The sequence below is a fragment of the Engraulis encrasicolus genome, chromosome 10, assembly GCF_034702125.1.
Source record: "Engraulis encrasicolus isolate BLACKSEA-1 chromosome 10, IST_EnEncr_1.0, whole genome shotgun sequence".
Taxonomy (NCBI): Eukaryota; Metazoa; Chordata; class Actinopteri; order Clupeiformes; family Engraulidae; genus Engraulis; species Engraulis encrasicolus.
The window spans coordinates 54,293,830-54,306,501 of record NC_085866.1 but is presented as its reverse complement, the minus strand read 5'-3'; the positions used below and the strand labels follow the sequence as shown (position 1 = coordinate 54,306,501).

General features: G+C 43.3%; 1 protein-coding gene across 1 annotated transcript in view; it reads left to right on the top strand.

Moving 5' to 3' along the window:
* scn8aa (sodium channel, voltage gated, type VIII, alpha subunit a) overlaps nt 1-12,672 on the top strand; it is an 87,187-nt gene that overhangs the window by 63,294 nt on the left and 11,221 nt on the right. The window contains exons 21-22 of the mRNA XM_063209371.1: nt 1,528-1,701; nt 8,341-8,463. Coding sequence (XP_063065441.1) covers nt 1,528-1,701; nt 8,341-8,463 — 297 coding nt within the window. The remainder of the gene's footprint in view (nt 1-1,527; nt 1,702-8,340; nt 8,464-12,672) is intronic.

Here is a 12,672-nt window from a genome sequence, read left to right as displayed (position 1 = left end):
GATGTCACATCACGCTCTCTCTCTCTCGCTCTCGCTCTCGCTCTCGCTCTCTCTCTCTCTCTCTCTCTCTCTCTCTCTCTCTCTCTCGCTCTCGCTCTCGCTCTCGCTCTCTCTCTCTCTCTCACGCGTGCACCCACACATGCACGCGCACACATACACACACATACACCCTGAGGCATGCCTTGTAGAGAATAACTGGTGTAATGCTGGAAGGTGCAGCGGAGGGAGGGGGGTTAGACACGGCATCTGATTGGCTGAGAGGGAGAGCAGTGCAGTCATCTGGTTGGCTGAGGGGGAGAGCAGTGCAGTCACCTTCCTGGTTATGAATGGCTGAGAGGCGGGGCTTAAGCCAGGGCGGTTGCCTGGGTGACATGATTAAGGGGCTGTACCATCTATCAAACAGGATGGGGGGAGGGGGAGGGGAGTATATTCTGGGCACAGGGAGCGTTAGGTACCGTAGACACTCCTAAAAGCTGGGATGACGTGCCACATGAATGCCACAGTGTTTAAAAGCTGGGATGGCATGCCACAGTGTTTAAAAGCTGGATTGGCATGCCACAGTGTTTAAAAGCTGGGATGACACGCCACATGAATACCACATATTCACACTTACTGGAGTCTTTTTTTATGCATGGATTCACACTGATTCTATTTTCACAGTGCAATACTGCTTTTGCTGTTTCCAATTGTTAAAGGAGAATTTCGGCCAGTTTGGATGCATATCCCATCTTGGGTGGACCAAGGGAAAAGGATGCAAGGGAAAACCGCGAGAAATTTTCATGCGTGCTGCGCAAAGTTGTTCAATTGCGGCGTTTTCGGTTAAAGCCTGGCCGGTCGGGCAGACTTTTGACCTGTTTTAAAGCCCTTAGCTTGTATTAAAACACTTTTGAACGCTTTGGCCGTGGTGTGTGTGTGTCATTACAAGTAAATCTGGTGGTTTACAGTACCATTAGCTGGCACAGGAACGATACAATCGGAGTTTTGAAAAGTGGCGCACCTACCTCTCTCAGCTTCCGCCTTCCACCTCCGTCCGCGAAATGGTTCGCCAAAGTGATACTTCATAGTAATCCATTTTATTTTTGTCCACCAAAGACGAGCCAAAGGAACCTAATTCACACATTTCCATGTCCTGTGTTGTTGTTTTCTCGCAGATTGATTTCTCACTAGCGAAGCGCAGTTTTGTGACGTCCTTCCAGGAGTCAGGAAAATTCAAAGGAAACTTCAAATTCCCTGAAATGCAATAAAAAACGATTTATTTTGAATATTTAGAAATGCAAAAATTATGGAATAGATTGCTTTTTGGGGTTCTTCTTCTTCTCACAATATTATTTTCATGTCTTAAACACAATATTCAATGTCTTAGTCATTTTTCCTATTGATACAAACAGTCCTACTACGCCTACTATGCCAGGATGTGTACTTTGAGCAGAGGAAGACTATCTATATAACTCTGTATTTGTGTGCGTGCATGCTTGCGTGTGTGCGTGCGTGCATGCATGCATATGTTTGTGTGTGTGTGATTTTTAGGCCTTTGAGGATGTGTATATCGAGCAGAGGAAAACTATCCGTGTCATCCTGGAGTATGCTGATAAGGTCTTCACATACATCTTCATCCTGGAGATGTTACTGAAGTGGGTTGCATACGGTTTCGTCAAGTATTTCACCAACGCATGGTGCTGGCTTGACTTCTTCATCGTGGACGTAAGTCAACCCATCTATCTATCTATCTATCTATCTATCTATCTATCTATCTATCTATCTATCTATCTATCTATCTATCTATCTATCTATCTATCTATCTATCTATCTATCTATCTACATGTATCTATCTATCTAGTGTCTATCTATCCTCTCTCTCCATGGCCATGTGGTTTAAGAAGGAGGAGATTAAAAATGTCACTGTCTGTTACACCTTGATGATGGATGAGGTCCATGAATGGATACGTTATCATGTTAGCCAGCCAAGCTCTTATTTAAGTCCAGTAATGGATATTATGTAAGAACGGCTTGGCCTTGCTGCTGAGAGGTTATTGTATTCTCATAATGTCCATCATTTCACCAGTGGAATGCCTTGGACGGCTTTGCAAAAAAGACTAAACTACTAAGACATTACAGTCTTTAGTAATACTTAATGACTTGGTCATTGCCAGTCTGGTAACAACAAACAGGGGCCATGCCTTACACATTACACATAACCTGCCATTTCTTGATGCATGTCTTTAACATGCCTTTTCTAGATAAAAAAAGTAGGCCTTCTGCGTATTCTTTACACATTTCATTTTATGTAGGACAGACCTTATTGCTAATGCTTACATATTTTTCCACTTAAATTCTACTTACCGTAAGTCAGCACGATAGCAGTAGGTGCTTGTCTTTTTCCGCAACAAGGTGTAACAGTTAGCTTAAGGTTTCTTAGATCCTTTTGTGATAGATGTTCAATCGCTGCAGAAGGTTTGCATGGGTGAGAGATGAAACGATACAACAAAATCATATCCCCATTGTCTGTTGCTGTGCGTAACGCACACCCATTATGAATGGGAGAAATGGAGATTGAGAAGATGAACCAGATGAAGAATGATTACCCCTGGGTCTAAAGGTTACGGCCTCTCCCTAAAATGATCCCCCTTCCTCACCCTTGCACTACACTGTAAAACTTTGCAACCAGTTTAACATAAAAATGGAAGTTGCCTTGCTGCCTTAAGTTTGTCAGTTAACTCAACTTGAGAAAGCCTCGAGTTCAATTAAGCCTCGAGTTGTATTAACTTACTAACTTAAGGCAGCAGGGCTACTTACTTTTTTACATTTTACTGGCTTGCAGTGTTTCACAGTGTACCTGGGAGACCTGTGGTCTCCATGTTAATGCAGTGTTTATGTTTACATCTGAGCTGCTTGAATGCCAGAGATTCACTCTATCAATCACACACCTGTACAATTCCTCTGCTATGTCTTGGACTATCCTATCCTGCCCCCAGATATTCCATTGATTGTTGATTTGTGACCAGCAAGGAATTGTGTGTGTCCACTCCTGCAAAAGGCCCATGTTTGCTGTAAAAACAGAATATAGGGTGTCCCAAAAAATGCATACACACTTTAAATTTTACTGTAACTGAAGTGTGACAGCAGTTTGTCACCACCTACTCTCAAACTGATGTCTAAAGTGTACTTTGAAACATGCATCATCCATTGAACGCAAATGCACAGGAAGCCTAGAGAATTGTTAGTGATGTTGGCAGCGGTACCTAGTCCAAAATGGGTATCAGTTTCAGAACAGACGGTGACATTAAAATGATGTGTATATCTCTTTTATACTTTGAAAATAACATGGATATTAATAAATACATACTTTACTATGATTTAGAATGTGCATACACTTTTTTTCTGGACATCCTACATGCTGTCTTTATTCTTTAGTCTGTGGCCTTGGCCCCAAACTCCAGTGTGATGCCACATTTGGTATAGCCATGGGAAAATGGCACCACACTTTACCCCCCCTCATCAATAGCAAAGGCTTATTGATACCTGATAAAGTACTGTACGCATTCAAGCACTGCTCAGCTTAGTGGAGATGTCTTATTACTTGTTGCTGTTTTTCTGAATTGTCTTGTGTAATGTCTGAGTGTGCGTGTGTGTGTGTGCGTGCGTGAGAGGGGGGTGGGTTCTGTGTTCTATATACAGTATGTGTGTATGATGTATGTCTGATAGCTTGTCTATGTCTGACCGGTAGCCATTCTCTACCCTCACTGTTGACTAGCTTCCAAGACTCTTTGGTTAAGCATAGATAGTCACACTCAATGTGGCAGACAGCTGCTACCAATGTCTCATCAGGATGTCCTTTTTACATTACATTACCCTTAGCTTAGCATTACATGACACGTACAGGGTATTGGTTACAGCCCCTGGACCAATATGTGGTTAGCTGCCTTGCTCAAGGGCACTTCAGCCATACTGTATATGGGATTTGGACCGGCAAGTTTCTGGCTACTACTGTAGGCCACAGCCGTCATCTTTTCAAACCAAGAGTTGTTTTTGGAAGCAAACCTCACTGTGAGGGGTCTAGAGCAATGGTTTGTGAAGAGAGGGTGGCTACCATGGGTAAAAAATGTATTATTCTGATGGCATTAGCCTTCCTATTGGGAAGACCTGACTTCTCCTGTCATGTGTACACCTGAGTGTGTGTGGGTTTTGTGCGTATATGTGTGTATGCTATGACCTTGTCCCTATGCTAACAGTATTTCAGCTGAACCAAACACACAAATGCTGCAGAGTTCATGGCCATGTCCAGAGAAGGGCCCAGACACCACTCACTCATACACACACAAACGCACGCACGCACGCACGCACGCACGCACGCACGCACGCACGCACGCACGCACGCACGCACACACACACATTCTTATGACTTTCATTAATGTGATGTCATTTACAATTCACTACAATCCAAGCAGCACTGTTCCAATCCATCTGGGATGGTTGTATGCACATCAATCTCTCTTCTGGTCCAGCCACTGTCCAGTATACATGTGACATACATTTACATTCAATTTACATACATCCTCTCAACACATAGCTTACAAAAACACAGAGCAGAGTATCATTTATTGATCCCAGTGGGGAAGTAAAACACCGTCCATGTACCACCATTACATGCACATATTAAAACGCATGGACATTCTAAAAAGAGAGAGGTATTTCAAAGTCACCTCCGCTGTCCTGCCCTGGTCGACTGGCCTACAGGCCTGAGCCAAGGGGATTCTGTGTGCAACCTTCCCTCCCTGCACCCCAAAATCTCCCTTACTCCCCCCAAAATCCCACAACCTGCTCCTCCTTTTAAAGTGTGACACCTGCTCTGCTCCTACCTGTGAGGTATGTGGGCGCAGGTCAGGTGTTGCGATGTTCAAGGACACGGGCGGCGGATGGTGAGTTGCGGTCCTCACATCGCCTCTCTCCTCTCTCTTATCCTCCTGCTCTTGCTCCCTGTATTTCACTTCCCTCGTTTCTCTTAATCCTGTGCTTATCTCTCTCTCCCTCTGTCTCTCTCTCTCTTTCTCTGTCTGTCCCCCTCTCCTTTCTCTTGCTCTCTTTCGCTCACTCTTTCCTTTTCCCCCTCTCTATTTCCTCTGTCTATCTCTGAGGAGCGCTGGCTCCTGTGTGTCCCATGTGTGGCCTGTGGCTTCTGCTGTCCCGTGTTGTCACGCCTTGTCCAGTATCCAATCAGGATGGGCTTAGGGGCAGTGGGGGCGGGGGCGCCATCATAGACCAGCATGCATCACTGGTGTTGTGTGTCTCGTTTCGTGTGACCGTGCGTGGGTCCCTAACTGTTGCTGTCCAATGGTTCATGGTGGTCCAGTCTCTTCCTGTACACATTTTCATGTGTGTCACATTCTTCAATGGTTTATATTTCTGGTTTCATTGTCATCACAGCGCTCTCTCTGTTTTTGATTATGTACTTTTTCAGTCTTGTGTGCTTGATGGGTGAGTGTCAATGAGTGAGTGAGTGAGTGAGTGAAGGATTTTACTTAAAGTGAAACTTTGTCCAACACAGAGGCTCTGTAACAGCCCGGCTGGACTACAGTTGTCTGAGAAAAAAAGACATTTAGCACAGCTGTGCAATTTGGCCTAAAAGACAGTGTTCTGAATCCTGGAATACTGTGAAATGTGTCTTTATAAATATAAAAATGTACATATAAACATGTTACAGTAAAGAGGACGACGTTTATACAGCTCTGGGAACACTCCTAACTATATAATTAGCAACTCGAAATGGTCTCATTCTGATTTGAGAACAGCAGTGAGCCTAGATGTACCATAATCTATAATACATGTAAAACATATGATAGGACTGAGAACAGATTGTATGAATGAGAACGTGTGTTGTCTTTTGCATCACCGTTGATTTAATCATGCATATGTAGTTTTGCTTTCTGTGTTTTTCTTTATCGCTTTTGGGGAGTTTCTTTGGTGAGAGTTGAATTTCTGTGTTTTTTTTCTTTGCTTCTTTCTTGTCTTCTGTTCGTTTGTTGTCATTCAGATCACCCCACGTCACCACGCCTCCCATTGTCATTGAACCTTGCCTTGCAGAGCTGTGAGCGAGAGAGAGAAAATGATCGAACAGTCCAATGCTGAGCAGGTGAAGTACGGTACGGGTCGTGGTACCGAGGTGTCTGATGCGGGCAGCTGGACCGACCGGCCGGTTCGGCCCGGTTTTGGTCTTGTGCCGGTCCTCGGTCCCTGGCCCGTCAAACCCGTGCTGAAGGTGACCGTATCCCCACAGAACTGTAACCCTAGAGTGAGGTGAAAGATTTATCTGCACCCCCCCCCCCCCCAACCCCCCAGTCCCTGCCCGCCCCACCCACCCCAGCCCCGCAAAACAATGCAATCTATCCCTCCCGGGGGGAAGTGGCCAAGGATTTGAGCTTTTTGGCACAAACCCATCTGGGCTGAGAGACGCCGAGAGTCTCGTTGTGTCTACTGTACACTCACTCTCGGCTGTCCTCCTCTGGCTTCCTTATTGAATTGGTGTAAAATTCAATATACAAATGGAACATGAGCCAATTGAATTTTGTCAGCAATAACAATTCAATTGTTTTCCAAAATTACAATTGTGGTTATTGCCCCTGAAGTATGTCCTTCACTCAAAAGCCCTCCCTAAAAAGCCATTTTGGTAGCATTATAAATAACATTCCTTTAGAAAATGATTTGCATCCCCATGACCAAAGACTCAAATGCCGTTGTATGGAGAGCAGTGCCATCACCATAAAACTTTCTCCTTCCGTAGACTCTCCCCCATCTGTGAGTTGTTCTGCTTTGGGTGTCGTGTACTACTGTATCTCTCTGTACTATCTTGCCAGTGTACTCTATTTTTAATGGGTCCGTCAGTGGCTGGTTTTGAGTGGTGTTGAGGTCTGTTTGATATCCCTGTGTGCAGCAAGGACCTAAAGCCCTGCTCTCAGCTCCATCAGCACGATATTTATATTGCCATACTGCCAAAGAAACGTTTCTTGAGTGTGAAAGGCAATCCTCTGAAAGATTGTGAAGGGCTGTCAATATATGGCACATTTTTGTCCGTGAACATTTTGACCATTCTCATTAGTTTTCCAAATATACAGTACTCATTATCAGTCACACTATATTACAGTAAAAATAGCAGAAGACATAGTTTATTCCTCCGTACAGATATGAACGAATTGAAGCATATTACTGCATGTACTTGTATGCATTTTATATCTTCTATCCAGTTGATGCTATGGTGCTGATGCCATATAAGCGCCTCATGGCATGGCAGTTAACTGGTGCTGCTGGGCTGAGCTGGGTTCCAGGTCCCCTGATGTGTTTCTGTCCTTTCAGTGGCGTCCAGTACAAGTGACATTAGCCGATCACCTTCCCTTCCCTTCCCCCTACTCTGTGCTGTTCTATCGATGTGTTATTGTGTGACATTTTCCCTTGAATTGTTTACTTAAAAAACAAAGAATGAAACAAAGAATGGTTGTGTAAATGTTGTTAACATGGCATAAATGTTACATGTTCACCTGTATTTCTCTCCATAGGTGCCATTAGTTTGTCTGTCTCTAAAAATTAAATGGGATTTTAAGCCTCAGCCGAAACCGCCACGGGACTCAATGTTAGAAGGTCCAGGGTAAGGCTCTTGTGGTCTGTTGGGGGTTTAATGGACGTCTGCAAGGGAAAACATACTGTGTGTACTGTGTGTACTGTGTACTTTAACCCCACACCACCCCTTCCCTACCTCCCAACCCCCATCCTCCCCTTTTCACCTTTTCGTCTGGGTTTTTATCCCCTGAAACTTACCACTTTATACACGTGTTGTCAGGGTTACCGTGCCCTCCCTATCTTGTTGAGTGTCATGCTGCTCTCCTCTCTCCTCACCTGACTTGTTCATATGATGTGTCTCAACTTACCAGTCTCTTCACAGGCACACAGAGGAATCTCCAGGGAACCCCCTAACCCTTTTACCCTCGACCTCTAAGAGAGGACATTTTGACCTTGGGGTGGGGGGATTGTCTTGCTACGTCTTCAACTCCTATGCTCCCGCGTTACCCATACTAAATATGCTTATTTCTCTCCTGGGTTATGGCTATATACATATATAACTGTTATTTTATATATGTATATACTGTACACAGCAAAAACACTTGTGAGTGTATATGTGTATGAGAAAGTTTGTGTGTGTATGTGTGTATGCTTGTGAGTGTATATATGTAATCCCAGTTCCGCCAATTCTAGGGTCCTCTCTTTCCCGAGAGAGAGAGAGAGAGAAAGAGAGTCTCTGCTCCCGATCTAACAGTCTGGAACCTTCTTTTGCTTCTCTGTTCTGTTTCTGTGTAGGTGTCAATAGTCAGCCTTATAGCTAATGCCATGGGCTACTCCGAACTAGGGCCCATTAAATCCCTCAGGACACTAAGGGCCCTCAGGCCACTCAGAGCCTTGTCACGTTTTGAAGGGATGAGGGTAAGATCTCAAGCTATAGTAGCTGGTCCTTCTGCATGCCCATTGAACAGTTTAAGCATGCTAGAACTGATCGAGACAACCACAAAAAAACTAAAATCACTAAACAAAAAATATATATCCATATATATTTCTCTCTATTCACCCTGGGGGATTTTTTTAAAAAATGGCCAAAGCAAAATTTGAAAAATATAAGATCAATCATTGAAGTATTTTTGTATCTTTCTGATGTACATTGGTGACCTAATTGTAATTCTTTGGATATTTCATATGTCAAGTCATGATGCAGCTACAAATATATGGTACACATAGCCACTGTACCAAACAAAAAGCATTTTTTTTAATTACCACCAAAAATTGGTGTTTGACTAGTGAGGCTAGTCACACAATGTGTATATATACTGTTTATATATACAATATGGCTAAACCTAAATATACACATATAACAAGCTGCCTCATCACAAAAAAAGAAAAAAAAGTACATTGGATGTCTGATTGGATGAAGATTTCTAAGAAAGAAACTTGACCAATAGAGGTCAACGACAAAAGCGAAAACTTGAAAGTCAAAAATCCCGCCCTCAGCACCATGTGTGATCCCCTTTTCCATTCCCATGGAGCATTTGGCCTGCGATTGGCTTCTCTTCTGAACTGATCCGCAACCTCTGCTTGTAACCGAGAGCCCCTTTCCCTCCATTTGAACTCCCCTTCCCCACATGTTCTCATATCCCCCCACTCCCACTCCCCTATCCATCCCCCTTACAGAGAACAACCAGGTGCACAGGCACCCCATCGCATGTTGTTTCTACAACACCTGACACCCACCTTTAGCTAGTATAACTCCACAGATAACAATAGGTTAACACCGCTTAATGTTTTGGGACCAAATTATGTGGTCTGAAATCTGACATCTGCCTTTCCCTGAGATGACATGTTAAATCTAACTCTGTGTAAGCAGATGTATGCTTTTGAGTACTTTTTTCTTTCGTTATCCTTGAGTTTATTTAGACGATGTAGTAATTTTTAATCATCTGTTCTTTTGATAGTCATCTTGCGGGATATTTTGCCTTGAGGTTAGCTGTACATTTCTTAGTTAGATGAGCTCTCTCACAGCTCCCCATTTCCCAGCCCCTACTCTGGTGGTTGTTAGCGATTGTGCCTGGTTGTTTTCACTTCTAGCTCCCCTATTTCTCTTCTTCTTCTTGTCCTTCATTCTCCCTTTCCTACTCCTTGTATTCCTCTCTTCTTTCTTTTCTTTCCACCTCCTCTTTCTCTTGTTAACCAGTTTCCTTGTTCTCTAGATTAAGCTTTTTTCCCTCTCACCCACCAAACCCTCTCTTGTCTCTCCACCCTTCCCCATTTGCCCGATCACACCAATGCAGCTAAGTGCTGTATGCCCTCTTCCTCGCCCTCCTCTCCTTCCCCTTCCTCGCCCTCGCCCTCCTCTCCTCTCCCCTTCCTCCATCTTATCACTGGCATCCTCTGCCCATCCGGCTCTGCACTGACCCGTCCAGAGCTACTGGGTCTGGGTCAACTTGCTGAAGCCTCACTGCACTCTCTCTTGCTTGTCCAGGATCTGCACAAGGAACTCAGTACAGATTTAAAAACAGGGCAACTGAAACCACCCCTCTTGCACTCTCTGTGGATGTCAGGGGGAAGACATTTGCTAAGCTTTTGCTGGGAAAATGCTTTGACATACATTGATCAATTCCTGCCAGCTTATTGGCAAAAAAGTCTGGATCCAACAATCATCAGCACAGGGTTTTTTTTCTAAACATTAGTGAACCATCCGTCTTGGCCATGCCAAAGTCAATGTTTTCTTGAAAAGATAAGGCAGAAGCTTAGAAAATGTGCTAACGTTGTCTGCTCACTCAAAGGCATTACCGTATTCACCATCATGGCACGATAAGAGCTCTAGCAGGACCCCTGGGTTGAGTGATTCTTCCAGAGGCCAAGCTGGGAATCTTTGGGATTATTGAGGCACAGTGATAGATTGATAAGCAGACGAATTTAAGGAAGAAAGGAAAGCAAGAGATGTGGGATGGGCTTCTATCAATTTGTCTGTAAGACTAACCTCGTCACATGGGGAAAGGTTCAGGTCTAGAGTATCGTACACCTCCCAAATCGTCAGACCAGACGGTACTCAAGGGCAAACACAAGAAGATTAGATTACAGAATAGGATGTAGCTGAAGCCTTCAGGATTGTTCTCTTGGGACGTCTTCTTAAAAGGAAGATCACTCTGAAATATCTGTTAAAGAATTAAGTGGCGGGCGGTGCTGGTTGACTAAGAGATACTTTGAGTAATTGATTCTGAAGGAAATTAAGTAATTCGGGGTACTTTGGTTTGAATCCAGAAGTGTCTCAATTTAATAATCCTGTAATTTATTTTAATTCCATTTCTAAAACTGTACTTTTGGAGACACAAGGACCCAAACCATGGAGAGTTAAATTGTTAACTACCAATAGTAGCAGGCTACTACACTATCATGACTTAACACAGGGCCTTTAGTAATGCACTATTTGCACGACTTGGTCATCACCATTCTGCTAACAGCGAATGTATAATGCTGTCTTAACGGGATATAGCAGTTTCCCGCAAATGTTCTTACTGTGGGTTTCCGCATAACCAGAGGTGTGAGACATCTCTTGAGGAGTTGAACTTTCAGGGATTTACTATGATGGGTACGGCCATGAAAATAGAGGAAGTACGGAAGAATTTGCATTGGTCAATGCCGATGTTCATCAAACTGTCTGCCATTCTGTTTGACTTCGATAAGAAAATGAGTTAAATATGAATAAACAAATTGACAAGGAGACTCAATATCAGAGGGATGACTTTGACATTGATATTATTAATGTAGATATTTTATATCCCAGAAACTTTGACATGGGAAGACATCCAAATTAATAATTAGATTGGCATTGAAGGAAATGCACCTAGTCTCATTTTCTAGTGATCTCAATTATTCTGACTAATATGCAAAATAATAATGCTTACAGTCACTTTAACTTTTGTCTATAGAAGACTTTAACAATTTCTTCAGGAAACTCTGAACTCTTTATTGATATCTCCATGTCATTTTGTTTACTTATTTTAACGGTTTATGAGATGCACAACAATGCCATGTAACACGCATGTACTCTTCAAATGCCAATGCACATTATGCACTTTTGTCAGCCATTTTCCCTCTCTCTCTCTGAGTATATATTACACAATAATCTGGCCAGGCTCTAAAATGGGGAGCAATATGATTATGCAAAACTATAACATAACTATAATTATTCCCTTGGCAAGGGCACATCGATTAAATTAGACTTAGTGTAGAATCTTGTCGTTCACATGCAGTTCATCATTTTGTGTTTCAAAATACAAAACTAGCCTATGTTTGTTGATGGGAAAAAAACTGTAAAAGTGTAGCCTTTTTGAGGTGTGAGCTTTTGACAATGAAATCCTGCTGATTTTCTTGATGTACTGTTGTAGAGTCCTGTGACAGAAAACATTTAGAGAAATTGACATTACGTACATTTAGCAGGCATTTTCCATCCAAACCAAGTTATAGACAAGGACATGATTTGTAAAATATAGCATACTGACAGTGAATTCAGATACTTCCTTGATAAATATATTGTACATGTAAAAAGTCAGAATGTGCTTTATTGGTCAAGTAGATGTTAACTCGTCTTACGCCCAACATACAGTATAACTTATGCATACATAAGCACATATACCTGTGTGGTTCAGTTAGCCTGTCTGTATCCCTGGTCTGGGCTGGTGGCAGTTAAGCCAAAGCCGATCTAGACTCCACTTAGCCCATCTAGCAGTAGTGTGCCCATTCCAAGGGAATGCCCTGATGCCCTGGAGCGTCTTGCTCTCCGTGTGTCCATGTGAAGGAGGGAATATGGCTTCACAAGACTGTGAAAGGCATGCATGTCCAGCTGTGTGGCGGAGAGCTACTGGCCGGCCTGTCTGACGCTCCCAAGGGCAGACAACCTGGCTCGGCACGGAGCTCACTGCTTAGCACTAACTAAGATAAGAAGACGGGATCTTAGTAATGGGTGGACAGAGAAAGTGGAGTAGGGGGTGTGCGTGGATTTGAGGGAATATAGTCAGGCTGTGCTTGCATTTTGGGCTAGTGTTTTTTTGTGGATTTGGGTTTTTCTGGTGTTTCTAGTAGTGTAAGCTTTTCTGTAGTGTGTTGGCGGGAAATGTGGGG